The sequence below is a fragment of the Paralichthys olivaceus genome, chromosome 1 (genome assembly GCF_024713975.1).
Source record: "Paralichthys olivaceus isolate ysfri-2021 chromosome 1, ASM2471397v2, whole genome shotgun sequence".
NCBI classification, from domain to species: Eukaryota; Metazoa; Chordata; class Actinopteri; order Pleuronectiformes; family Paralichthyidae; genus Paralichthys; species Paralichthys olivaceus.
Window position 1 is genome coordinate 29,930,200 of NC_091093.1, and position 26,564 is coordinate 29,956,763.

Consider the following 26,564-nt stretch of genomic DNA (forward strand, 5'->3'; position numbering starts at 1 on the left):
TTTGATGCTGAACATTTATTGCAGTAAATATCAAAGCCTGCGTTGGTGGAAGTAACAGTGAACCAGAGGGAACAGTGGAGAACACTGGCTCATCAGCTTGAGACAATCATCCTGCCTTTTGACACACAAAGGGCCTTCTTGAAGAACAGGGCAGTTCACTCCATCGACCATACACTGAAAAAGCAAGAGGACACATCACATTCAGATTCAGGGTCATGATGGGTTTCAAGTTCAATATCTAGAATTATTTTCCACAGTTGAACAGCAGCTGTTGGAAAACTTTATAAAAACATTATTTTCCTCATTTTGGGTCATTAAGCATAGAATGCTGCAAACAGCAACTTCATTCAACTGCTAAAAATCTCTTAAGTTCACAGATGTGTGATACATACAGATTCGTGAAGGCACCATTAATGCTTAAAACGACACACATGCAGGTTGTGAAATAACACATGCTGCCTTCCAGACGACACCTTTTCATCTTCTTACTTTAGCGAGACAATGCCAGGCCACATTCTGCACATGTAGCAACAGCTTGGCTTCTTAGTGGAAGAGTGAGGGTACTGGACTGGCCGGCCTGCAGTCCACACCTGTCCCCCATTGAATATGGTTTGCATATTAAGAAGCATAAAATAAGACAATAGGTCTTCAGACCATTGAGCAACTAAAGTCTATTATAAAGCAAGAATGGGGAAAATAGCACTAAGACTGCTCTTGTTCAGGTTATCAATGACATCGAGATAAGAACTGACGAGGGCAGAATCTCAGTTTGAGGATAACTGGATATGAAATTCTGTATTCAACACAGTCAACCACAGCATATTTCTAGACCACTGGAAAACTGGATCAGATATTCTGGCACTTCACTAAACTGGTTTGACCCTTTAAAGGTCAGTCCAGTGTGACTCGGTTTCTTTTTTTTAATATTGGATTTACTTAAAGTCCAAATGGTCATTATTATGTTAACAGTTTTCTTGCTTTTTAATTCAAACCTCTTTTCTGTCATTTTCACTTACTAAATCCCATCATCTCCATACAGTCCTGCCTCTGATGTAAGGCTCCAAACCACCTTTTATATGGCACCAGTCCACTTCCATCCAGCCACTGAAATGTACCCTGAAAAGAGAAATCAGTCAGTTTGATGTTAGTGAATTATGAATAACCTCAGGCATCTACTATCAGATTTGGTTCAGTGCAAGTCACCCTCTCTGAAGGCCATTTTGCAAAAGCTCAGTTTTGGCTGGTGGTCATTTCATTTTGGACAGAGGGCTTAATGTTTGCGTGTACGAACTCTGAGACTCTTACTGCTCACCTCTTGTCTTCGGGCTCCTATCCAGTACTGATACATGTTTGATTGGATGACCACCATACACGTCAGTTTGGTGGAGTCCATCTCATTCCTGATTGATACAAGAAGACCACCTTCCTTTTGACAGAAACTCTGAAAGCAACATAAATAGGATCAGAATTAAGTCAACGACTATGTGTTCAGTGTTGAATAATAATACAAACTACTTCAAATTATTATGTGAATAAATTCAGTGCAACGACAGAGCAACGACCCCATCATAAAACATCTGTAAAACTGAGGACACCTGCAAACAATGGCTGTTATCCCTCTTTACAACTTGTATCAGAAATGTAGGTGAGATCTGCAGTTGTTGTTCCCACAAGAGGAAACCAGGAAACCATTTACACGTGAGAACAAACGACAAGTGACTCAAAGGTCAAATTTATGTTTAGCTAAAGTCTTACTAAACAATAACGAACAAAGTTGAAGAAGACTCAAATGATAAAAATTTGCTGATTAGCAATCTGTTTACTTTCTCTTCTTCTGTTAAAGAACACAACACAGTCACTTCCCTGAGCTTTTCAATAATTTCTACACAGTAAGAAAATTCAATCTGGTGCATTAATAAAATATTTCTTGTTGATGAAACTAGGAAAGATTAAGCTTGTTGCAGCTATGAGCTGAGCTTCATACACTCTGACTATCTGAGCAGGATGAGGTTTATTTTATGTCTGTGATAATTAACTGTGTTTTCTTCACCTCTGCCTCGTCAAACGTTGCCTTGGTCGAGATTCTCTTCACACAGCGGCTGCTGTCCAGACGATACCAACCTGAGCCACAAGATTCAAGTGGACTCTCCTCACATTTTTTAATCAGCATTTCCCTTAATCCTCCTGCAACACAGAATGAATAAGTGTGGTCCATTTTGTGGTGCTGTTGTCTTACTAGAACATTATTACCTACACCAAGGATGCTATGTTTTCATTACTTATCAAGCACTGAACCATTTAATTCATTTTATGTCTGTTTCTTGAACAGAGTGAGATATGATATCAGCTATGCTGGAGGTATGTCCTTCTGCTTTTGTGTCTTGTGTTTGCATCTTACCTGCTACAGGGTCCGTCATGAACATCACCAGTAGGAGGACGACAGTTACCAGAGCAGGACGCATGACTCAGAGCTCAGTGATTCTCACAGCCGTCCACAACTGGAATATCAGCTGGAAACATTTCTGAGTCAGTGATTAAAATGTGGTCATCCTCTTACGGGCATATGAATGATGTGTGTATTAAGTGTTTAAGTAAATAAAACGCCTGAGATATGAGGTTAATTTAAAAAAAATATATGTTTCTCAAACAAATATCAGATCTAATTTCTTTTCATTTTTTTTCCAGAAACATCCAGAGACAAAGAGAACTCACCTCAGACGTGTTGCTGTTGTTCGTTGTTCTACCTCCGTCTGGATGTCTCACCTGTGACACTTAAATATTCTCCTCTGATGCCTGAAAACATTTAGATTTTAATGTTCAAACACAGAAAAGAACAGAGTGAAATATTAAGTGACATTAACTTTAACGATAAATATGTAGATGTGATGATTTTACTGTTCAAATATCAACACAACTTTCTGTGTGTGTGTGTGTGTGTGTGTGCATCATTTTTATTCATTTGTTTTACTGTCGATTTAAATGCGGTTTTCTTACTCTTGGAACAGATGGGTGTTAATGTGGAAACAGGGAACAAACACAGAGAACATGAGGCCAAGATAAAGAAGTGTGTGGATTACCTCTAAATCATCATCATCATCATCTCTTCATATAGCGGCTGCTGTCCAGACCATCCTGAACCACAAGATTCAAGTGGATATCTCGCTCTGCAATCTTTTAAGAATCTGGTTCCGAATGACTTCAGATTGTACGATTTCTGTGTCTGAGTAGAAAATCATTTTTTGACTTGTGTTTGATTCTTTGCAGCTGCAGACGTCATGAAGAACAAAACCACCGGAAAATGGACGACAGTTAACTCAGCAGGACGCATGGCTCAGAGCTCAGTGATTCTCACAGAACTCCACAATTTCAGACATTTCACAAGTTTTTTTTGATGTTCAAATGATTTATTCTTAAGAGTATAAGTTGTTGATCCTCATAGAGATTTGTGAATGATGTATATTATTTGTCAATTAAACTGATATACAACGTTAATATTATTAATTTTGCCTCAGGGGTGTTGATGCGGTTCGTTGCTCAACTTCCACTTAAATGTTCTTCTCTGATGCCCTGAATACATTTTGATTTTAATGTTCAAACTCAGACAAGAACAGCCAGTAAACAATAACTTTAATAAACATGAAGATTTGATTTTACTGATCAAATAAGTACAGGACTGTGTGTGTGTGTGTGTGTGTGTGTGTGTGTGTGTGTGTGTGTGTGTACACTAATGTAAATTTAAAAAAAAACTTTTTTATCTAAAAAAACGTTGGTGTGGATTTAAATGTTTCCTCACTTCCTGAACATAAAGTTGACACCTCACATGCCTAAAAAAAGGATGAATAGTTTTAACAGTATTATTTATCATCCCATTGAATGGTGCAGTGACATCCCAGAAAGGTACTAACTAACCAGCATAACAATGTCCGTCTATTCTGGGGATGGGGAAACCTTTTACCGTCAATAGTCATTTCAGTTTTTATAACGTCCTTTAGGGTTATACCAAATCACAGAGCACATATAACACTTACCTTCTCTCTTTGGTATCTACAAGTGATGATGATTTGTACTATTTCTAACGGAAAATAACTTTCACATCACAATATGTCCTTATATTTATAACAATGGTTTTTAGACTTGCTCATACAATCAACATGTGCCCCTGCACTTCACTTCACGACATTTCTACACAAACCACTACAATGGCAGCATTTTTTAAATGTAATTTCTAGATTTGTATTCTCTTGTCCACCTCATTCTGACCTGCCTGCTGCTGTAACGTATATAATAATAATAATAGTAATATAGAATACTGTTATGTCATGTGCACATCTATCCAATGAAGATACTAATAAAAAAGTAGGAATAATAATAAAGTATCTATCTATCTGATAACTTGGTGGTATACTTGTAGTAGTATGTACTCACTGATGTGTACTCAGTGTACTCACTGATGTGTACTCAGTGTACTCCTCTTCATCCGCCCACCGCCTCCCGTTTTACGACAGTACCAGTGTGTTGACAGCAGGCAGTTGCTACAACATCCAGCATCATGGCGGATGTGTGTGGTCCCGGTCCAGAGGAGCCTTCAGTGGGGAACCAGGAGAGTTCCGCGGCGGGCGGAGACGCTGGAGCACCGGCGGCTGCTGCCCGGGACTTACCCGTGTGTCTGATCGTGCTGGGGATGGCGGGGTCCGGGAAAACCACCTTCGTTCAGGTCAGTTAGCTAGGGCAGCTAACGGCGGCTAGCCGCACGAGTCAGGTTACGATCAACAAGCAGGGAAAGATGGTGGATTTAAAAAAGTTCTGAACTCCACCGACCCCGGGGTGTGTGAGAGGAGGAGGCTGCTCTCATGCTCGTTATCTTACCGGCGACTGTCGCTTAGATTCTGTCAGCTGCACGTTGTTATGATGCTAACTGCAGGTCGACAGGTTAGCTGTTATGATTCTGTTAGCAGGAGGCTAATCATGTATTAGCTGTCCGTATTAATATACTAGCTGTAGGTAAATAGGTTAGCTGTTTGTTATCAATAAACTAGCTCTATGTTATCAATGAACTAGCTGGTATAGTATTAATATACTAGCTGTAGGTAAATAGGTTAGCTGTTTGTTATCAATAAACTAGCTCTATGTTATTAATGAACTAGCTGGTATAGTATTAATATACTAGCTGTAGGTAAATAGGTTAGCTGTTTGTTATCAATAAACTAGCTCTATGTTATCAATGAACTAGCTGGTATGGTATTAATATACTAGCTGTTGGTTATTTATAAACTAGCTTTATGTTATTAATGAACTAGCTCTATAATTAATAAACTAGCTGGTATGGATCTGTTAGCGGTAGCCTGGAAAGATGGTGGTTTAGAAAAGTTATACATTAAACGGATCTCGGAGGATACGACAAGACAATGACTGACTGTCCTCATGCTCGTTAGCTTACCGGTTAGCTGTAGGTGATTAATATGCTAACTACAGGTTAACAGGTTAGCCGCTAACCGTTAGCGGTTGTAGCTCTGTTAGCTGCAGGTTAGCAGGTTAGCGGTTGTGGCTGTGTTAGCTGTGGCGTTTGAGATTTCTGTAAAAACGGCGACGTTTAAACTTTACTTCTTCTGCAAAACTCTTTTCACGACACTGCCCTCGTGTGTGTGTGTCCGTCACTCACCGGATCTTCACGGAACCGGAACCGAGATTCTGTCAGAACTTTTCCCGAGCCGTACGGTGGCCCCGAGGGTCAAACCGCGATGACATAAATCCAAAACAGCATTTCGTGTTCCGGTTTGACCCTCGAGGCCTCCGTAGCTGCAGGTGACGAGCAGGTGACGCTTCAGACTCAAACTGTAGTTTACTTAGATCGTCGACTGTAAACGAAGACGGACGCGTGTCCACTTCTGAAAATATCTTGGATCCAAACAATCTTACACGATGATCATCAAATGAGTAATAAAAACCAAACTTATCGGAAACAGGAACACTTGTCCGAACATCAGAGAGATAAGAACAACCTGAAATGACAGGAACCATCTTTGAAACGTTTGTCTTTGGGTTTTTAGTTTGGTCAATGTCTCGTCTGTTAACGTGGAGAAGGAGGGGTTTATGTCGCACACTGCAGACAGTGGAAAGCTGTTCTTTCTGCTCAGAGACTTTTCTGTTCTCCAGAGGCTGACAGCTCACCTCCACTCCCGGAAAACTCCTCCGTACGTCATCAACCTGGACCCTGCCGTCCATGAAGTCCCCTTCCCCGCAAACATTGGTGAGGACCAGCCTATTTCCTGGACAGAACATTCAGAGTGTCCCTCCTGGTCGCTGTAATCTCCAGTGTGTGTGTGTGTGTGTGTCCTCTTTCCTCCAGACATCAGGGACACTGTGAACTACAAGGAGGTGATGAAGCAGTACGGCCTCGGACCCAACGGAGGCATCGTGACGTCACTCAACCTGTTTGCCACACGCTTTGATCAGGTGACAAAAATAAACTAAAGCTAAAGTTCTGTTACAGTTTTATCCAAAGTTTAGTTTCCAGACGCAAAAATCCTGACAAACAACCGACTGAACTGAACCGCGATCATACATGTGACTGTGTGTGTGTGTGTGTTCATGTTGTGCAGGTGATGCAGTTCATAGAGAAGAAGCAGCAGAATCACAGGTCGGTATCAGTCTGTGTTGTTTCTGCACAGATCCGTGTTTTCTGTAAAGCTGCTTATGACAGATTCATCCTCATCCTCGTCTAGTGACAGTTTCCTGTTTGACTTAGTGGTTGCAAAACAAAATGTTGCGGATGCCCCATAGACTTTGTATCTCGTTTGTTGTTGTACCTGATGACCTTCGACCTCTGCAGGTACGTGTTGATTGACACCCCGGGTCAGATTGAAGTCTTCACGTGGTCGGCGTCTGGAACCATCATCACAGAGGCTCTGGTTGGTTCGCACTCTGCATGCTGGCTTTTTTTTTTTTATTCTTCACCGATCATGTGACGGTCATCTTAATTTCATTGTGTGTGTGTTTCAGGCGTCGTCTTTCCCCTGCGTCGTGATCTATGTGATGGACACGTCCCGCAGCGTCAGCCCTGTCACCTTCATGTCCAACATGCTCTACGCCTGCAGGTACCAGACTGAACTAACTACAGAGGCTTAGATGTTGTTGTAATCTAAAATGGACACGAGCTCAGAACTGAGTCTCGACTGCTGTTTGTTTTTCTTCAGTATTCTCTACAAGACCAAGCTGCCCTTCATCCTCGCCATGAACAAGGTGAGGTCACTTCCTGTCCGCTGTTGAACCGTTAAGGTAAAGCTTATCTTGACTCGATGACTCGTCGTTCGCAGACTGACATCATCGACCACAGCTTTGCGGTGGAGTGGATGCAGGACTTTGAGGTTTTCCAGGACGCTCTGAACCAGGAAACGTCGTACGTGAGCAACCTGACGCGCTCCATGAGTCTGGTGCTGGATGAGTTCTACACCAACCTGAGGGTAAGAGGAGCGGCTCAGACCACAGAACTTTATCGACTTATAGACTCAGTCTTTGTAAGTAAAGTTACTTTGTGTATAACGACACAAACTGAGGAAGAATTTAAAATAGAAGTAAATGGAAATAACTTAAAGGTCTGAACAGGAAGTCAGTTCTTTTTATAAACATCCAATCAGGTGACTGGATGTTCGGGTCCAGTGGATCTGATCAGTCTGTTAACGGTGGTTTAGCAGGACGCAGTCTTGACGACAGAAACGTCCTGACGGTGTTGTCCCTGTGTCTGCAGGTGGTGGGCGTGTCCGCAGTGGCAGGAACCGGGTTGGACGAGCTGTTCGTTCAGGTGGAGGACGCGGCCAAGGAATATGACAGGTCAGTGGGCGGGGTTAACACTAGTCACTGCAATGTTAGAAATGAACTTTAACTGAACAAATAATGAATTTACTATTTATGCTCAATGATAAAGTAATTCACCAAATTGTAAAATATTCTTGAGTTGATTATAATACATCTGTTATTATTCTTGTAATTATCTCTGCAGCCTGATTAAAAAGACTGGAGATGTTTCAGACTTGAATCTAACATCTCATGTGTTGTTTGTCTCACGTCTCTCTTCCTCAGAGACTATCGTCCAGAATACGAGAGACTCCGCAAACAGCTGGTGAGTGTGTTCGTGTGTTTTCTGTCTTTTCTTTCCGTCTGTTTGTCCAAGTTTTACCTGACGTTCTGTCCGTCAGGTCGAGGCTCAGAGCGTGAAGCAGCAGCAGCAGCTGGAGCGTCTCAGGAAGGACCTGGGAGCCGTCAACATCACGAAGACACCAGCTACAGGTAGAGCAGCAGCTTCCTGTCATTTCATCGAGGAGTTAATTATTATTCGCTTTAGAAAACTTTCAAAGACTTTATGAATTAATGAACTGGTCAAGAACAGATTTTTTTTTGTAGAACAATTTTTAAAAGTCACATTTCTGTTTTCTGTGACATTGTTATATAAAATTTCAAACCTGTGAATCATATAAAAGAATCTTCTTTCTGCTGTTTAATGTCTCGCTGCCACCAAGAGCCACCAAATCAGTGTCTGTATTTTATTTCTCAGATTTTTCATACAGAGAAAGAGGAGAATAAAATTTAAGAAAATGAAACTGAATTTTATAAATGACACAGACAAACAAACGGATCGGTGATAAAATCTTTTCGTCTAATTGACGGGTTGACTTCCTGTCCACAGAGGAAGCTCACATCGATGGACCCAGTGACCTCATCATGACTCGTGGTAGCCGTGACGATGGCGAGGAAGAAGAGGAGGAGGACAGTGACACGGATGATATTGACCACAACGGTGAGAAGAAAAAAAAAAAAAAACACCTGAAAAGATACAGAAACGTGTTCAATTCATGACCTGACTCAAGTTTCACTGTCAAATCTGCAGTTTCTGTTGCAGTGATTTTTTTTTTTAGCTCTTATTGAGTAATAATCAAACTCAAACAACATGAAATGAAAACATGAAATAATTTTCAATCTGTTTCACTTTGAGTTTTTTGGCCTGAAAATCTATTTTCTCAAATGGGCTGCTTCTGTAGTAGCTGCTCTCTTCCTGCAGAGGGCGATGTACACAGATATAAACTAAACCTCATCGATTCACCTGAATTAACATGAAGAACCTCCGTCAGCTCTGAATCTTCCTTTTCAATCTTTCAGTGACGGAGGAGAGCAAAGAGAGCGACGCTTTCGGGAACTTCCTGAAGGAGAGGAAGGAAGTGGTTCAGGTCCGAAACAGGAAGAGCGCGATACCAGAGGGACCCTGACCTCTGACCTCTACAACCTGACTGTGAGCTGACCTGTGAGGGAACAGTTTCCCTCGCTGTGGTACAGACTATTACCTGGAGCAGATACTGTGGATGTACAGGTGTCGGATGAGCTCCAAGGAGCTTCCTGTCTGATCAGGTGACCTCTGACCCTGTGATCGGCTGCTCCTCAGTCCTTCCTCATTATATAAGTTATATTTTTATATCAAAGCAGAATCTTCTACTCTTTTTGTTTTCCTCCACTGTTGATGCTTGTAGAACTGAAGGAATCAAATAAAGCTTTCAGTCCAGATGCTTGTTCGAGACTCGACACTTTACTGATCAATAATCCTGACGATCGAAAACAGGACTGAAGGTTTGATATCGGCTAAAACAAACGTGATCAACATCTGATCCTTGTCATCACTGAAAGTTCTGCACCGTAAACACTGATTGTTGAATTCTCTTGTTGAAGCCTCGTGATTGAGAGAAGACAACAGAACGAAGTGAATCTCCCACTGTATCGCATCAGGAGGTGTTTGACTTGATGTTATTGATCTGTGAGGTTTCAATCAGTGAGGTTTTAATCAGTGAGGTATTGATTAGTGCCGAGCTCAGACAGAAGCCGAGTGTCTTCACAGACGGAGGCTGTGGTTGTGTTTGAATGTCTCCATTCATGTCTAAGCTCTGTGAATGGACCCAGATTGTCCGCCTCCCGACCATCTGCCAACGCTCTGCCAACACTCTGCTCCTCTTTGTCGCCTCCACACTCCGGCAGCGTGGTGGGACTGAAGAGCGGCTGAGTCACTTTCTCCTCACTTTGTTCTGTCAGTGTGAAAAAAGCTGCTGAAAAGAAAATCAACGAATTCATAAAATACTGAAACAACAAGAAATGTTCAGCTTTATATTCAGGTTTATTTGTAATGAAGGAAAATCTCCAGCCGACAAGAATATTTCAGACTTTAACTTTGCTCACTTCGAGCGTTCATCTGTGCACAAAGGAATTCAAAGTGCAAAACTCTGCACACAAAATGCTGCGCAAATGTTACTCTGCATGCAAAGTGTCAGTCGCATCAAATCAGGTTATCATGCATCAGAATCACATCGTTGTTTGTGTCCTTTAAACGGTTCCATGACACGATGAAACGTTACAGAAGAGAAAAACATCATGAACCTGTTTTTAAAACCAAAGAAGGAATGAAAACCAGTTTTATAGTTTGTTGTGTTTATTGTTTACTGAGGAACATGAAGAGTCCGACTTTAAAGCTCCAGTGTGTAAGATTCAGGTGAAAGGGAACTATTGGCAGAAATCTAATGTAGAAGAATCCTCATGATGTTTTCACCAGTTCGTTTCATCTAAATTGTATGAAATGTAATTTTCTTTACCTCAGAAAAGACCCTTTATTTAAATACTTTATATATAAATACTTTATATTCAAATACTTTATATTTACATGGAGGGGACCCTCTCTACGGAGGCCGCCATGTTTTTAACATTAGTCCAGACTGGACAAACTAAACACCTTTTGAGTTTTAATGACAACTGAAGCTGCCACAGGTTCTTCTTCATGTTTGGAAGGAGAGGGGGAGGGGAGGGGTGTTCAGCTGCAACATGCAACTTCAACACTAGATGTCACTAAATTCTACACACTGTCCCTTTAAACTTTTTATCTAAATAAAAAAATACACAACTGAACTGAAGTTTTCTCTGTCGATCCACAAAGTTTGAGTTTTATTCAAAGCACCGAACACAGTGCACATGTATGTAACATGTTTGACAGCAGGTGTCACTCAGTCATCAACGTGTTGTGGAAAGTTCAAACGTGACGATGTGAATGCTGACGCAGCGCTCGCACGATCGTTTTACCGTCTCAGCTTTTTCTTCAGTTGTTGACACAGCTCCTGCAAACGATTTCAACCATTCACATCAAAATGTTCCACACTGTGTTTTATAGTAAGTGCTTTATGAAAATGTGTTGTTTCAACCTTTATGAAGAACCTTGTATTATTATTAGATTATTATTATTATGAGCTGAACTCTGGATATTTCTGTAAACTCTCTCTCTCTCTCTCTCTCTCTCTCTCTCTCTCTCGCTCTCTCCGCCTGCAGCAGTGAATCACCTCCGCTGACATTCAGCCCACACTGCTGTCTCTCCTCTCTCTCTCCTCCTCTGCGTGCAGCTCGCTCGCCCCTCCCTCTCTCCTCTGCAGTGGGCTCCAGACACGACCAGCAACAGAAACACTGAGAGTCACGACGTCTCACCGACACAAATAAAACACACACACACACACACAGATACACTGGTTTTAACCGGTTTAGATTCCTCTTGAGCTGCCAGCGTCTTGCTCACCGGCCCCTCAGCAGTGCTCATGAGCGGGGATTGAACACCTTTGTGTTAATCCGGGATTCCTCAGATCAGAGTCTGTATTTTTTTTAAACTTCCTCGAAAGTTCATTCTCACGCTGGAGGCCCGACCGTCGGCAGCAGGGTACCTCAGTATGCAGACTGGAGGAGCTGGGGATTGAACCACAAACCTCTGGTTAGTGGACGACCCGCTGTTCCTCCTGAGCACAGAGTCACATGTGAGTTCTAGTCTGTTTCACCAGAGGAGCAACGACGATTCTCACATGAAGGTTCAGTGGCTGCTGCTCAGCGTGTCTGAAAACTGTGAATAAAGATGGATGACGTGACAGCTCCCAGTTCACCTGGATCGCCCCCTGGTGGTTGCCTGCTCTATAAAACCCCCGCCTACTCGTTAGCAAGTGGACTTTAAGTCAAGTCAAGACATCTTCGTTGTCCCCTGAGGGCAATTTGTTGCACAGCCAGCGAACAGTGAACGACAAAACCCAGGAGCAGAAAAGAACAATATAGATAAATGCAATAGAAACGAAAAAAGTATCTCAAAGACCAACGACAACAGAAACAAATCTTTTAAATCTGTGAGAATCCGCAGCAAGAGGAAGCAACAGAAACTCTTCTTGACGGCTTCATTCACTTTTTATTCGTGATGGACACGAACCCAAACCAACAGATGAAAGTAAACGTGACTCAATAAAACAAGAATTAAAACGCTGCTGTCGAGTCAAATCAACATTAAAGCTGCTGAGCCTCCAATAACAGTACGTTAGTTCACATCCAGTTTCCACGTGCGACTCAAAGGTCCGTCTGTCGTTGTTTCAAGATATTTATATGTTGAGATAATTAATATATTAAATTATGCACGACCTCGACAGATTCAACACAAACACACCTCATGACCTGATCAACATCATGACTCATGTCTTTCTTTCTTTCTTTCTCTCTCTATCTGTCACATTGTGATGACATCACTGTGTTGAGCTCGGTGCACTGACCTCATTCTCAGTGACATCATTGCTGAGACTCCAGAGATGATGTCATGATAATGGCTTCCCGTTATTGCTCTTCTACAAACCCCGCCCCCTGCAAGCCCTTGTTTATACACACGGCCGTTCCATTCTATTCTGTTCTGTTCTGTTTTCTTCTGTTCTGCTTCACATCCACTGGACAGAAGCAAAACTGTGACATAAAACATGTTTCTGCTGAACACACACACACACACACACACACACACACACACACACACACACACACACGGTGTGGCTCAGAGCTCTCAGCTGATTGGCTGTAGGTGACATCATCAGTTGGTATGTGGGGGTTTCTCCTGCTCTCTGCTGCAGCATCTCACTCACCTCCACACACACACACACACACACACACACACACACACACACACACACACACACACACACACACTGCAGCTGCATTACATCATCTGGTTCAGTGTGAGGACAGTGTGTTCTACTCTGGTGCATGATGGGAGCTGTAGTTCCCTGCTGTCATGTTTCTCACGTGTGCAGGTTTGAGGATTGTCGTCATTGTCACGGTTACTCTGTTGTTATAAAATATATAATCCTAATATAACGACAATTACTTTTTAATCTTCAGGACCGTTTACGCTGCAACCAGGGCTCAGCCTCAGCTGTCAATCATGACGTCTCTGCCCGTATTCATATCATCAAATAACTGATGGAAACAAACTGATCAGAAACGTGAACACTCAACGTGTGTTCTCACGATCATAACGTTAAAAATGTGTTAAATCTCTCTTTGTGTCTGTGGTCTCCCACGTAAAATCTTTTTGAGTTGAAAATCCTCAAGTGTGTTTAAGTTTGGTCCGTGTCCCATCTGCTAACATGGAGGGTGGTGGGGTTTATGACCTGTACTGCAGCCAGCCACCAGGGGGCAATTTAAATACTTTGGCCTCCTTTTCAGGAGCTGTCCATGCGTGTGGACAATGATACACTGCTGCAACTACAGGTGGCGCTATAGTGACTTAATACAAATGGTCACAACGAATGTTTTCCAAAAAAACGTTTTCCTCTGAAAAACAGCATCGAGATGAACGTGTTCGAATCAAACTTTATTTCTGTAAAGAAGCTGAAGAACGACGAAGAGGAGCTGCAGCGTCTGAATGAAGAGAGCGACAGACAGACGATGAGTTTATCTGCCGACTGCAGCAACAGATGGAGGCGTTCACACACACGATCACACAAACACACACACACACACACACACTCACACACTCACACACACACACTCACACACACTCACACACACACACTCACACACAGTCAGGATGAGTAACTGTTCATTGTCAGCCTTTAAATTTAGTGCTGACATTTCCTCAGAAACATCAAACTGACAAACCAGATCAAACTGGATGAAAGCAGCTCATCACTCTACCTTTTATTTCAGATTTTTTAATTCTGTGCGAAGGTTTTTTCTTTGCATGAGTTTGTGTCACGGCATCGTCCTGAGAACCGGAGGAACGATGCAGGTCAGCGAAGTGACCCGCAAACGAATTCTGCAAACACACGAGGAGAACAGGTCACTGACAGGTCAACATCACGAGTACACGATAAACACTACAGGTACAGGTACAAGTACAGGGGAACGTCAAACTACAGGTACAGGTGCAGCAGTGTAAAGCAACGTTATGAGCAACACTGACAGAGTGTGTGTGTGTGTGTGTGTGTTTGGTTGTCTTTAAACTTAATTATCCTCTTTATGAATAAAAATCATTTTCAGTTGATGTTTCTTCACCAGGATGAAAACAAAGATGTCATATTGATTTTTAAAGTTTTTATCTTTTTATTCAAAATTCTGTTTCTCACGATTGTGTGTGTGTGTGTGTGTGTGAGGAGATCAGGATTATTCCTCTGAACCCACTCCTCCTCCTCCTCCTCCTCCTCCTCCTCCTCCCCCTCTTCCCTCTGCTCTGCCCTGTTGGACCAATCACAGCCCAGTATCCCTGGCAGCCAATCAGATGGCTGCTGGGTGATGTCATGCAGCAGGCTGCCTTGTGGTGCTGATGCTGCTGAGCTGCAGATCCTCAGTGTGAACAGAGAGAAGAGAGACGAGCATCACTGCAGGGTGAGTGAGCCTCTCACACACACACACACACACACACACACACACACATTTCTACTTTTATTTGTTGTTTATTTGTTGTGTACTTGATGTTTACTTGTTTTTTAGTTGTGCACATATTTGCAGCAGCAGCTTTTCCTCAGATTCGCAGCGCAGACGAGCAGATGAACATGTTTTTCTGTTTTTGTTCTTCTCTCGTTTGTTCATCTGCAGCTTCTGCTCGTCATTTTCATGTTTCCTTTGTATTTCGTCTTTGTTGCATCTTTTATTTTCTTAATTTTGTATTTTTGGTGAGTTTAGTTCTGGAGCTCGGCTCTGCAGCAGGTGATGCGCTTACTGGCAACAATGACATCATCGCTTAGTCCTCATGCAGGCGCGCACACACACACACCCACACACACACACACACACACACACACACACAGTGTTCAGTTAGAGAAGAATCCATCTGATAATTTTAACAGATTCAAGTTTTTAATCTTGTTTCTGCAGAAAAACAAATGTTTTATTTGCTGTTTTTCAGTTTTTGCATCAGAAGAATCCATTTTTAGATTTATGATGTGAACTCATATTTGATGTTGGATGTAAATCTCTTGATTCCTGATCCGAACAGTATAAATAAGTTTAACCTGCAGCTCTGGGTCCAGTTTAATGTTTTAGCTCCATCGTTTAGTTAATTTGTGAGCTCGAGGCTCATGATGAGGAAACTGTAGATTCTGACCCAGTTCACCTTCACTGTTGCTCAGTTCCAGTTGCAGCTGCAGCTTCGTGTCTGTTTGCTGCTGATTCAGATCTTCACACCTCAGAGGATTTTAACCTGAATCTGAAGCTTCTGCTGAATCCATAACGACAGCAGCTCAGATTTGTGTGAACGAATCATAAAACAACAAAATCTGTCTCATGAACAAAATCTGAGGTTTGAATTAAAATGAAGTGAATTCATTTCTCAGTCTCTAAACAGAAACTCTAGCAGAAGTACAGAGTTTGCAGGAAACAACAATAGATCAAAAGAGGAAGTGATGCATTAGATCAGATGATGTTTCTACCTTTGAGGAAACTGAAGCATCTCAGTGTTTCCTGCAGCTTGAACAGACTCAGTTTCTCCCGAGTTTGACTCGTGTGTGTGTCTCTGTCCTCAGGACGTGACTCTACCTCACCACAGTGTCTTTGACTGGAAACTGCAGCACCATGACTCTGGCAGGTAAGACTCCTCCCTGATCACTGATTATTGATTTCCTGACTGATTACTTCGAGTTGATTATTTTTATTAAATGTGTCACCTGCAGTTTGTATCTACGCATGTTTCAGCATACAGAGAGAAGATGCGAGAGCTCCCCCTGGTGTCTCTCTTCTGCTCCTGCATCCTTCCTCAGCCCAGAGACACCACAGTCGACAAGAAGGAAGGTCAGTCCCACGCTGTTCTGTTCTCTTCTACTCTGTTCTGTTCTCTTCTACTCTGTTCTGTTCTCTTCTACTCTGTTCTGTTCTCTTCTCTTCTACTCTGTTCTGTTCTCTTCTACTCTAGTCGTCTTACGCTCAGAATCGTGTGATTAAACAAACCCTCCTCCTCCATTTTCCTGCAGAGCAATAAAACATATGGTTTTATTTCCTATAATCATAAACAAAACAAGTGGATTTCTACTGAAGCTTCAAATCAGATGAAACCGTTACTGAAACATTATTTACTTCTTCTTCTAAAGGTTCATCACATAAAACTTGTGTGAACAGAAGATTAGACACAAGTGAACAAATGTTTCTCTGACAGGAAGTAAAGTAATGTTGTTACGTTCTTCATGGAAATATTAATTATTTAAAGATGCACCGGGTTTAATGGCCTGTGTACAATAAATTAATATGTTCAGTTCACGCTGCTGCAGAACTAATTGTCCTCGTTTCACGGTCTCCTGTTCTTCTTGCAGCGGGCGTGGTGGACTTGAACCTGTGCAACATCCGGGACATGGAGGTGATCGAGCTGAGCAAGCGGGCGAGCGGCCAGGCCTTCGAGGTCATCCTGAAGCCGCCCACCTTCGACGGCGGCCCCGAGCTCAGGGCGACCACGCCTCCTCGCCAGAAACCTTCGCTGGAGGAGATCCAGAAGAAACTGGACGCCGCTCAGGAGAGAAGGAAGGTGAGTGAGAGGAATAGTAATGTATTTCATTCTGGTGAGATTCAGTGTGATGGATAGACTGGTGGAAAAGAAGTAGCACTAGACTTGATCCCTGAGGAACACCTCCAGGTATTTTACAGAGTTTAGTGATGATCATCTGTTTCATAAAGCTGCTATCTTTCTTCTCAATCAGCATCGATTCTGATTTAAGTTAAAGTTAAAATCAACCAAATCTTTTGGTCGAGAAATAAAAAGATTGTAAACTCTTTCTCCCTCTAGTGTCAGGAGGCGGAGCTGCTAAAACATCTGGCCGAGAGGAGGGAGCACGAGCGGGAAGTCGCTCAGAAAGCTCTGACCAAAGAGCGGCAGGAGCATCGCGCCGAAGCCAACAAGCAGCAGCGGCAGATGCACCTGAGCGCCTCACAGGAGCGGCTGCAGGAGGAGGTGAGGACTCGGGATGTTCCGTCACGTTTCACTCGCTCACCGAGACGATTCATGAATCTGTGACTGAGTTTGTGTTTCTTTGGTTTGTGTTCCAGGACAAGCACAGTGTGGAGGTGAGGACGACGAAGAGCAGGAGGAGGAGGAGGAGGAGGAGGGGTGGTGGGAGATGTGGCTAGCTTAGCTTAGCATAGCTTAGCATAGCTTAACACAAAGACTGGAAACAACTGGTTCACAAATAAACCTACCAACACCTCCAGAGGTCCTTAACGGACTTGCACTAAATGAAATGTGGACAGAACTGGTGTAATCTATTACACAGTAATAATAAGAACACTGTTGAGATGCAGGAAGCCACAGAGAACGATGTCCGAGACGCAATTCCAGAAACTTAATCAAACTTGATTTCAGAGCAAAACAAAGTCAGAATCACGAGGCAGTTAAACATGAACTTATTTTAATTTATTCTGTCGCCACAGTTTCACAAGTTTCTGATTCATTCAAATAAACTAAACCTTTGGCTGAAACATTTAAACCTTTGTTGTAGAGAAGAGTTGTCCTTGGACATGGTGTCCACACGTGTCCACACAAATATTCAACTGTAGTTGATCTTTTTAAAGAAGAGAAAGTTAGACTGAAACTGATCTCAACAATTATTGGAAACAATAATTATTTGAATCTTTATCCAACAGTCAGATCCGTCAGGATGAGGAGCGGTGTCGTTTAATCAGACAAAAATAAAAACAACTGAATAACAAGACACTGGAGGAAAGACTCTGAAACTGAAGCAACACAGAGATGAAAACATGACGACAAACTGACAAAGGAGGCACAGACACTTATATACACGAGGGAGGCAGGGCTGATTGAACACAGGTGAAACACATGAGGAACATGTGCAGATGATCACAAGGGCAGGAAACAAAGTTACAGACAGAAAAGGAACATCATTTCAAAATAAAACAGGAAGCGTAGAACTCAGGTAGAAACAACTGAACATAAACACAAGGAAACGCAGGTAAAAGTAAAAAAAGAGACAAAATGAAAAGTGTCCAACAGAAGAAACAGAGTCAGTGTCCAGACACAGGATTCATTTGCTGACTCCACTTCCTCTTCTCCTCTTCCAGGTGTCTTGATGGCCTGATCACAACACAAGCTGAACTTTCTTTGGAAGCCATTTTAGGGGGCGGATGAGCTGAGGATTGAACCCGGCGCTGCTCCGACTGGGAGGTCAACAGGAAGAGACTCTGGAAACATGAGAGAAGAAGAAAACACAGAGGAGGACCGAGGGCGGTTCCGAGCGCTCGACCTCCTCTAAACAACCAGGAGAAAAACTTTGAATGAGATGAACTTGTGAAACGACAGCTTCATCATTCGATGCTTCGCAGGGGTTTTACTGTGCTTTGTTGCCATGCCAACAGTGCCAATGTGTTCATGTGCGTGTGATTGTGCATCGAGGAATCAAAACTGTCGTCACAACACTGAAAAGTTGTACACGACCAACCAAGCTGACCCGACATCTCTCCGACAGACGACGGACTCAAACCCAAACAAGCCAAAGGATCAACTGGACCGTCTGCATCTGGAAACACAGCTCACCTGAGTGAAACAGCTCCATCTGCTGGACAGTGTCCTTCATTACATCTACTGATCAGGACAACGTTTTGAAAGGTTAAATCTCTGCAGTGTGGATCTTCATCCAACCGCGGCTGTAGGCCGGTACAGCAAAATCAGCCTGAGTGAACTCCGACGAGAGATGAGTCACCAACACTCACCGACAGAGCGATGAAACCACAGAGACAAGGGAACCCACAAAACCATATCTGATCAAGACGATCACAAGCTCGAGTCAGAGTGAAAACGCAAACAATAAAAAGACGATACGAAGACAAGCTCCGAGATAAAACGTTGATGCACAGATGAGACTTCTTCTTGAGGTCGAAACTAATCACAGTCAAAACACCAGAAAACAACTTCATGAGATCAGCAGACGTAAAAAAAAACAGACGGTGAAGCCAATGCAGACGTGTCTGAAACCTGTGTTCTGTGTAGTGACCAGCAGGGGGCGACTCCAGTGGTGGTTTCTATAGAAGTCTTTATAAGTCAGTTGGTAACATCAGTAAACTTTGTCCTCAGTAGTTTATGTCTCAGTCTCTAGTTTCAAGTGTTCTTCAACACAGCTGATGTCCATTTAGTCAATTATGATCAAAATGCATGGGGGGGGGGGGGTTTGATTGACTGCTAGTACCGTCCAATGGGTGCAGGTCTCAGGTGTAGGTGGGCGTGTCCTCAAGCTCTCAGTCAGGCTCCACCCTCCAGCTCCTCCAAATATGATCATTTCGGGTTTTAAAAAAAACAAGATGGCGCTGAACAAACACGTCGAACTGAGGGCGACGTCACGGGGGGGTCGCCATTAGATTGGAATGCTTTAACAACAAACAGACTTCATCAGGTTGTGGCAGAAACCATCTCATCAACACTGCGGATGAATGAATGAATGAATCCTACTGATGAACAACTGATAATCGATTGTGTCTAGTGTTTACAGCCGTGTGTGTGTGTGTGTGTGTGTGTGTGTGTGTGTGTGTGTGTGTGTGTCAGTGTGTTTCCCTGGCAACATCAGTGTAAAGCAGTCAGAGCGTGATGATGATGATGATGATGTACAGAAATCACATTATATTTTAAACTCAACAATAAAACAGTGACACTTTGCTCAGTTTCTTTATTGAATTAACACAATTGAACTTTAAATACAGTAACATTAATATGACATCACTTAAATAAAATGTCACTTCAAATAACTTAAAGCATAAATAGAACACATCCAATAATAATGTGATGTTTTGTAGTTTCTCCAGATAAATAAAATAAGATTAAATTCAATAAATATGGGGCTAAGAGAGACTAAATGATCGAATGGGTCACAGAGCAGCATGAAGACTTCACCTCATCACTTCAAATCAAATACAGGAATAAAAGATGTTAGCTGCCAGTTATAAAAAGGATGTGTGTGTTTATCTTGTCAATAATCGATGATATCTGAGTTATGATGTTATTTTCGTCATTGCTGTTGTTGGATTGTGGGCCGGACGCAGGTGCAGCCCACAGCGATGAGGCGGGACTCCAGCTTGTAGTGGTAGCTCTCCGCCGATGCCGACTTGACCCGTCGCAGCATCAACATCTGGTGCATTATGGGTCGGGACTCCAGGCTCTGGTCCTCCACGCCCTCCAGGTTGAGACAACCCTGCAGCAGACAGCGGGCCTCCGACAGCACCGGGGGGAGGAGAGAGGCATCATGGAAATTGCTAAGGACGGAGGAGGAACAAAAAGTTTTTACTTTGAATGTTTCAGAGCAGAATAACACTTATATGTATATATATATATATATGTATATGTTTGTGAGGACCACGTGTTCATTCGTACTTGTACGTCCACGGGGAGATGGAAGCGTTCTCCAGTGGTCTGACGTTTGTGGTAGGAACCAAAGATTTGGGGTCCAGTTGCAGGGGGACCATTCCTGCCGCAGCATCATCAGTCTTATTGCTTGTCTTCCCTGAGTGTTTTGATTGGCCGCCTCCTCTCGGCATCGCCGCCGCCTTGCTGCTCATCACCATCATCATCATCATCATCATCGCTACAACACAGGCGGCCTGAGGAAGAGGAAGGTGAAGAAGTTTTATAAAATAATCTTCATCAGGAGAAAATACCGAAGCTGCTTCATATACAAAATATACTATAGTTAAAAATACAATGAATTAATCATTTTAAAAAAGTCCATCACATATTTAATTACATTTAAATCACATTAAACTAACTACTCATGTTTCAATGAAGAACATTTCAAATGTTCTCTCATCAAAGTTTCCTAATAAAATGTTTTATGCAGAAATATTTACTCAGTGTTAAAGATTAAAGTCTCTGAAGATAAAATACATTTAAAATCAAAAATATCATCAAGATTGTTCAATATTAAATAAATATGTCAATAAATAACATTCAGGAAATATTACTCCAATAATCAATATATATATATATATATATATATATTTATATTTATATACTTCATATAACAAACATTCATATAATTTACTATAAAATGTACAATATCATAAATAAACTTTAATCGTATATTTATAAATGTAATAAATATAAAGAATAGATGAAGCATTTGTTTTTTGCATTGCTCTTTTCTAAATAAAAATAAAACCTGAGCTAAAGTTGAATTAAAAATTAAATTAAATTGTAAAACAATTCAGTAAAGTACTTGTTGTATCATTCATATCTTTTCATTTGTATATTCAACATCAAACACTTTCAAACTTCCAAACAGAAACTTTTCTAAAAACTTCTGAACACGTCGTTCTGGACTAGCGTCGTGATTTACGACTTTTAAAACCTCTGGAAGAAAGAATCCTCTTCACTTACGGTCACGTTCTTCGAGCTCGATGTAGAAAACATTCTGAATTCTTCTGCTTCACACGTCGTCTGTATCCGATTTGCTTCTCTTTGGTTCACGGTTCGGTTCCCCGGGTTCAGATGGAGGTGCAGGTGCTGGTGTCGGTTCTGCGTCTTCACTGATGCTCTGGTGGACGACGATCGAAGCTTTTTATCCTGATCAGCGCCGATATCTTCCTCTGATGATGTCACCTTCTGTCTAAACCACACCGACCGCACAGCATGATGATGGTTGACCCACTTTCCCAATCATGTTTCATACTTGGGTGAAATTACTCTGCACTGAAAAGTTGCAGCATATTTTAAATAGGTTGTCTTTTCCTCCTCGGCCTCCACGTTCAAACACACGATGCATTTTACATTTAATCTGATGAGTGTGAACTTTACCAACATCTTCATCAGCGTCAGAATCATTTCTACTTCAGATTCACAGTCAGTGTCATCCGTTTGTCCACCACGTCACACTGTGACTGATATATCGAGATTCAAACATCTGAACGTGGAGGGAAACGTTCATACTCAGTCTGACTGTCTGAGGTAGTTTAACTGATCTGATAGGGGGCGCTCACGAGCAGCTTAAGTAACAGCAACTAGAATGTCACACTCATAATTATATATATATATAAAATCATGATAAACTATTTGAACTGAACATAATGAGTTGTTTGAACTATGAGTGATTCTCTCTCCGACTATTTTTTTCAATTTTTTTTTTGGTTTGGTTCAGATTTTACGCGACATCTGCGTTAACGTCTTTAACGATGCAACAGGAGAAACTTGTCGGCAGTATGACATCACAGGGTTCTGCTGCGGGGGCCCCCGGTCACTCCGGGCCCCTGACCCAGTCGGGGCTCGTCCCCTCTTTCTTCATCCCTCCTGACTTGTTTCAGTAGCATCATGAGATGCAGGAAGTGAGCGTCTGACCTGGTTTACAGTCGTGATGTGACTCAGCTCGCTTCATGTGGGTTTTCTCAGCCCACGCTGCCGGCTCACCCCTGACCTGGTTTGATTGACGGGTCGATGCTTGTGACTGATCCAAGGGAGATTTCCTGCATCTTCCAAACGCTTACAGGCCACGTATAACATCATGTGTGTGTGTGTGTGTGTGTGTGTGTGTGTGTGTGTGACTGCAGCAAACTGGCTCACTTGCAGAAGCATGAAAAGTAAATGAATGTATGAATATCAATAACACTGAGGTCTGTTTGATGTTTGACTTTCTAAGATTCTCACTACTCGACCGAAGATCAGTGACTGGAAACACACACGTTTGTGAAGGTGTTTGTGTTTGTGTGTGTGTGTGTGTGTGTGTGTGTGTGTGTGTGTGTGTGTGTGTGTGTGTGTGTGTGTGTGTGTGTGTGTCTGACTCAGATTTCCGTAACATAAATCAAAATTCCTTCTTCTTTAGTTGTAATATTTCTCCCATTCAGGTTCAAATAAACTTCTCAATGTTTTTTAAATGACTGAACAATATTAATATATATATATATATATATATATATGTATATGTATATGTATATATATATATATATATATACATATTGATTAATATATACATATATTAATATTAATAAGAATCACACACAACAACAGCTGACAAACCGCATCTCCGTCACCATGGTTACAGTGATGATCATTCAGGGAGGTTATGTTTCAGAAGTGATGCTGGTTTGGAACAAGATTAGTTCTTTCTTATTGCCACAGGATTTTCTGTTGTCATGGTTACAGTCATTAAGTTGGTAATATAATGAATAAATACATCAAATATTGATAAATAAACCAGATCCAACCAAAGTGCTGCTCTGGGTCATAACCAGACTGTAAATAAAAACCAAAGCCAAAGCCTCGATTTGTTTCATCCAAATTAACGAATGACGGAAACCAATCGTAGCTGCTTCCTCTGGCGCCCCCCACAGGACAAATAAGTGCACAAGAAGAGCAGCGTGGTCTCCTCAGCAGCCCGCAGGCGTCGACTGCAGAGACCCACCAGTTTCCTGCTCAGAGTGAAAAGTGCTGACGGTGTTGACAGTAACCAGATGAAAATCTAGAGAATAATCAGATGCTGCAGGTTTCATCCGTCGACCAAATCAGGTCAGAGGAGAGATGCTGATGGTTCAGATTACATCACAAGCAAACCACAGCACACGCCCCCACTGCATCTACACGCAAACAGGAAGTCTCACAATCAAATCACAATGATTCATTTATTTCAAATCATCTTTGTTCACTATTCAGTATAATAGTCATAGAAATCTTCTTAGAAATTTTAAAACAGTTGAAACAAAAAAGTATTTTTTAGGGCCACATTTATTATTATTATTATTATATATTTTTGTCATTAATTACGAGAATAAAGTCATAAATATTCTAACTCGTTGTTTTAGAGGAGGAGAGAATGAGGGCCGTGGAGCATTTTGTGGAATTGTACTTTAGTTTAGGTTTCACAAACAAGGAGATACTTAATCTTTATTCTCATAATTTATTCCGAAAGTAATTTTTTTTTTAATGTGGCCCTAATACTCCGTCATACAAAATATATATAAGTGCAGATTTTTAATTTCAATTTTGCATCAGGAGAAAGATGTTTTTTTTAGTCCATCTGTCACAGTATCTGTTATCGCCACCAGGGGGCACAAAAGTTAACATGTTCACTAATTGTAACAGCTTCAAAAAACATCTTGGAAACATCGAGTCATAAATTAATCCTGAACCAACAAGTGACGTTTTTATATGAAGATCAGAAAATATTTAAGAATCCAGAGATCAGTGACTGGAAACACGTTTGTAAGTAGGTGAAGGGGTGTGTGTGTGTGTGTGTGTGTGTGTGTGTGTGTGTGTGTGGTGTGTGTGTGTGTGTGTGTGTGTGTGTGTGTGTGTGTGTGTGTGTGTGTGTGTGTGTGTGTGTGGTGTGTGTGGTGTGTGTGTGTGTGTCTCCCTCAGATCTCTGTAGCCTCTTTAAATCGAAATTCTCTCTTCTTCAGTTGTAATAAATGTTTTTCTCTCATTCAGGTTAAAATAAACTTCTAAATGTTTTTTAAAACCGTGACGACTGATCATGTGAAGTTTTCAGTCAGGAACATTACGTCGTGATTACAGTTGTGATCGGCGCTGAAGGCTCCATTCTTTGGACGTTCCCTGGATTAGCCGAGCAGCGTGCTAAGACAAAACAAGGAACGTGTTTAGAACCCCCTGTTGGTCGTCACTGTACATTTGTTTGAGATGAATATCGTTTAACGCAACCGTGTTTGGACGCGGCGCTAAAAGGTGGAGGCAAGTTGCAGCAGGCGCGGGCGGCGGTGTAGCTGAGCAGGGATCAGTGAGGATGAGGTCGTATTTAAAGGAACCGTCTTGGTGAGGGCTGTTTCCTCTGGCGCCCCCCACAGGACAATTAAGTGTATAAGAAAACAGCATCGTCTCCTCAGCAGCCTCCAGGCGTCGACTGCAGAGACTCGCCTGACGTTTCCTGCTCAGAGTGAAAAGTGCTGACGGTGTTGACAGTAACCAGATAAAAATCCAGAGAATAATCAGATGCTGCAGGTTTCATCCGTCGACCAAATCAGGTCAGAGGAGAGATGCTGATGGTTCAGATTACATCACAAGCAAACCACAGCACACGCCCCCGCTGCGATGTGACAGCACGAGAACCTCTGCGACGACCGTACATGGAAACAGGAAGTCTCACAATCAAATCACAATGATTCATTTATTTCAGATCATCTTTGATTCACTATTTAGTAAATTATTCATAGAAATCTTCTTAGAAAATTAACAGTTAAAACTAAATATGTATATATATCTTAAAGCTTCCAAGTGCAGATTTTTAATTTCAATTTTCAGTCTGGAGAAAGATGTTTTTAGTCCATCTGTCACAGTATCTGTTATCGCCACCAGGGGGCACAACATTTGAAAATTAAAAAATGGACATGTTGACTTATTGTAACTTAAAAAACATCTTAGAAACATCAGGTCATAGATTTGTCCTCAACCAACAGGTGACGTTTTTATATGACGATCAGAAAATACTTAAGAATCCAGAGGAAACACTTTTTTTCAAACAAGACCTTTGGGTCAAATCCGGAGAACTGGCTGTGGAGTTTGTCCCGATGCTCATGAAGAAGAACATGGGTTCACACGGTGCTCTGTCGGCTGCGGCCTCCACCTCCTTACAGACACCGTCAGCACCATGCTAACAGACATGCTAACAGACATGCTAACTGACGGCTAGCAGCAGACAATCAGAGTTGTTATTGGCTCAACAAAACACTTTCAACTCCCTTTGAACAAGTTAGATAAACCTGAGCCGAATCAGAATAGACGTTATCTCAAGACACTTTAAACAGAAGGTCGAGAGCAAAGTGGAAAAACCGAAAGTGAAATTATTGTTAAAGAAACAGTGAAGCTGGATCTGAGATCATTTTATGATTTTATGAAATATTGTAAAATGTGTAAATCCAAGACTTGAAAAGACAAATGAAAATATTCTACACTTTCACATTTCACCAAATTCTGTGGAGGGGAATTAGAACCATGTGAAATATGTTCTGGAAGAAAATGTAGGATTCTGGGTTTAACTAGAATTTAACAACACAAAGGACAAACAGGCTGCGAGCCGACAGATCTTTATCTGCAGAGATGTTGAGTCAGGTTGAAATCTACAGAACAGGGTGAGAACCATGTGAGAAATGATTTGTACTTTTTATATATAAGTTCTGTTTGGAAAACAAAATAATGAATTTGAATCTGAGATTAACTCTCACTTTGTTCCCAGCCTGTAGACCTGACTCATTTCTGTCGTGATGATATCAGTGAACGCTTGATTCCACAAACTGACACAGATAAATCTGAGAGATAACAGGAATCTCCCCGTCATGTCTGC

General features: G+C 41.8%; 4 protein-coding genes across 6 annotated transcripts; 2 read left to right on the plus strand and 2 right to left on the minus strand.

Moving 5' to 3' along the window:
* LOC109641297 (C-type isolectin Sp-CL4-like) lies at nt 1-2,774 on the minus strand. Its single transcript, XM_020105705.2, has 6 exons — nt 2,713-2,774; nt 2,399-2,510; nt 2,051-2,184; nt 1,313-1,441; nt 1,017-1,116; nt 1-174 (listed from the first exon to the last, which is right to left on the minus strand). Exons 2-6 carry the CDS (start codon nt 2,460-2,462, stop codon nt 107-109), a joined length of 495 nt encoding a protein of 164 aa, XP_019961264.2. The 5' UTR covers nt 2,463-2,510; nt 2,713-2,774; the 3' UTR covers nt 1-106.
* A 1,729-nt stretch (nt 2,775-4,503) lies between these two features.
* On the plus strand, nt 4,504-9,549 carry gpn1 (GPN-loop GTPase 1). Of its 2 annotated transcripts, none has more exons than XM_020105700.2 (13): nt 4,504-4,714; nt 6,154-6,247; nt 6,347-6,453; nt 6,600-6,637; nt 6,830-6,908; nt 7,000-7,094; nt 7,194-7,239; nt 7,314-7,460; nt 7,745-7,827; nt 8,077-8,116; nt 8,193-8,283; nt 8,681-8,791; nt 9,151-9,549. In XM_020105700.2, exons 1-13 carry the CDS (start codon nt 4,550-4,552, stop codon nt 9,255-9,257), a joined length of 1,203 nt encoding a protein of 400 aa, XP_019961259.2. In that variant the 5' UTR covers nt 4,504-4,549; the 3' UTR covers nt 9,258-9,549. The 2 variants fall into 2 exon arrangements, with proteins under 2 accessions (XP_019961259.2, XP_069386656.1); XM_069530555.1 differs by lacking the exon at nt 4,504-4,714 and adding an exon at nt 4,796-4,929.
* Nucleotides 9,550-14,588: 5,039 nt separating this feature from the next.
* stmn4l (stathmin-like 4, like) lies at nt 14,589-19,948 on the plus strand. 2 transcript variants are annotated; one of them, XR_011243859.1, is made up of 7 exons: nt 14,589-14,691; nt 15,828-15,889; nt 15,997-16,092; nt 16,608-16,816; nt 17,075-17,239; nt 17,335-17,604; nt 17,673-17,771. XR_011243859.1 is itself a non-coding variant. In XM_020105699.2 (7 exons), the coding sequence occupies exons 2-7, from the start codon at nt 15,877-15,879 to the stop codon at nt 18,370-18,372; spliced, it is 510 nt and encodes a 169-aa protein (XP_019961258.1). In that variant the 5' UTR covers nt 14,614-14,691; nt 15,828-15,876; the 3' UTR covers nt 18,373-19,948. The 2 variants fall into 2 exon arrangements, 1 of the variants encoding a protein (XP_019961258.1); XM_020105699.2 differs by lacking the exon at nt 17,673-17,771 and adding an exon at nt 18,364-19,948 and having other exon boundaries at nt 14,614-14,691; nt 17,335-17,352.
* Nucleotides 19,942-21,925, minus strand: il17a/f1 (interleukin 17a/f1). The gene is made up of 3 exons (XM_069530607.1): nt 21,662-21,925; nt 20,660-20,886; nt 19,942-20,541 (listed from the first exon to the last, which is right to left on the minus strand). Exons 1-3 carry the CDS (start codon nt 21,692-21,694, stop codon nt 20,298-20,300), a joined length of 504 nt encoding a protein of 167 aa, XP_069386708.1. The 5' UTR covers nt 21,695-21,925; the 3' UTR covers nt 19,942-20,297.
* Nucleotides 21,926-26,564: the final 4,639 nt, after the last annotated feature.

What these genes read in the sequence shown, in the direction of transcription:
- LOC109641297 (XM_020105705.2), bottom strand. Translation starts at nt 2,462, where the DNA reads ATGCGTCCTGCTCTGGTAACTGTCGTCCTCCTACTGGTGATGTTCATG. An exon ending in CATGACGGACCCTGTAGCAG is followed by an intron (nt 2,185 to 2,398) that starts GTAAGATGCAAA and finishes TCTGTGTTGCAG; the next exon opens with GAGGATTAAGGGAAATGCTG. An exon ending in TAGGAGCCCGAAGACAAGAG is followed by an intron (nt 1,117 to 1,312) that starts GTGAGCAGTAAG and finishes TTCTCTTTTCAG; the next exon opens with GGTACATTTCAGTGGCTGGA.
- gpn1 (XM_020105700.2), top strand. Translation starts at nt 4,550, where the DNA reads ATGGCGGATGTGTGTGGTCCCGGTCCAGAGGAGCCTTCAGTGGGGAAC. An exon ending in CCCCTTCCCCGCAAACATTG is followed by an intron (nt 6,248 to 6,346) that starts GTGAGGACCAGC and finishes TCTTTCCTCCAG; the next exon opens with ACATCAGGGACACTGTGAAC. An exon ending in AGTTCTACACCAACCTGAGG is followed by an intron (nt 7,461 to 7,744) that starts GTAAGAGGAGCG and finishes CTGTGTCTGCAG; the next exon opens with GTGGTGGGCGTGTCCGCAGT.
- stmn4l (XM_020105699.2), top strand. An exon ending in CACAGTCGACAAGAAGGAAG is followed by an intron (nt 16,093 to 16,607) that starts GTCAGTCCCACG and finishes TTCTTCTTGCAG; the next exon opens with CGGGCGTGGTGGACTTGAAC. An exon ending in CCGCTCAGGAGAGAAGGAAG is followed by an intron (nt 16,817 to 17,074) that starts GTGAGTGAGAGG and finishes TTCTCCCTCTAG; the next exon opens with TGTCAGGAGGCGGAGCTGCT.
- il17a/f1 (XM_069530607.1), bottom strand. Translation starts at nt 21,694, where the DNA reads ATGTTTTCTACATCGAGCTCGAAGAACGTGACC. An exon ending in CGAGCTCGAAGAACGTGACC is followed by an intron (nt 20,887 to 21,661) that starts GTAAGTGAAGAG and finishes CCTCTTCCTCAG; the next exon opens with GCCGCCTGTGTTGTAGCGAT. An exon ending in ATCTCCCCGTGGACGTACAA is followed by an intron (nt 20,542 to 20,659) that starts GTACGAATGAAC and finishes CTCCGTCCTTAG; the next exon opens with CAATTTCCATGATGCCTCTC.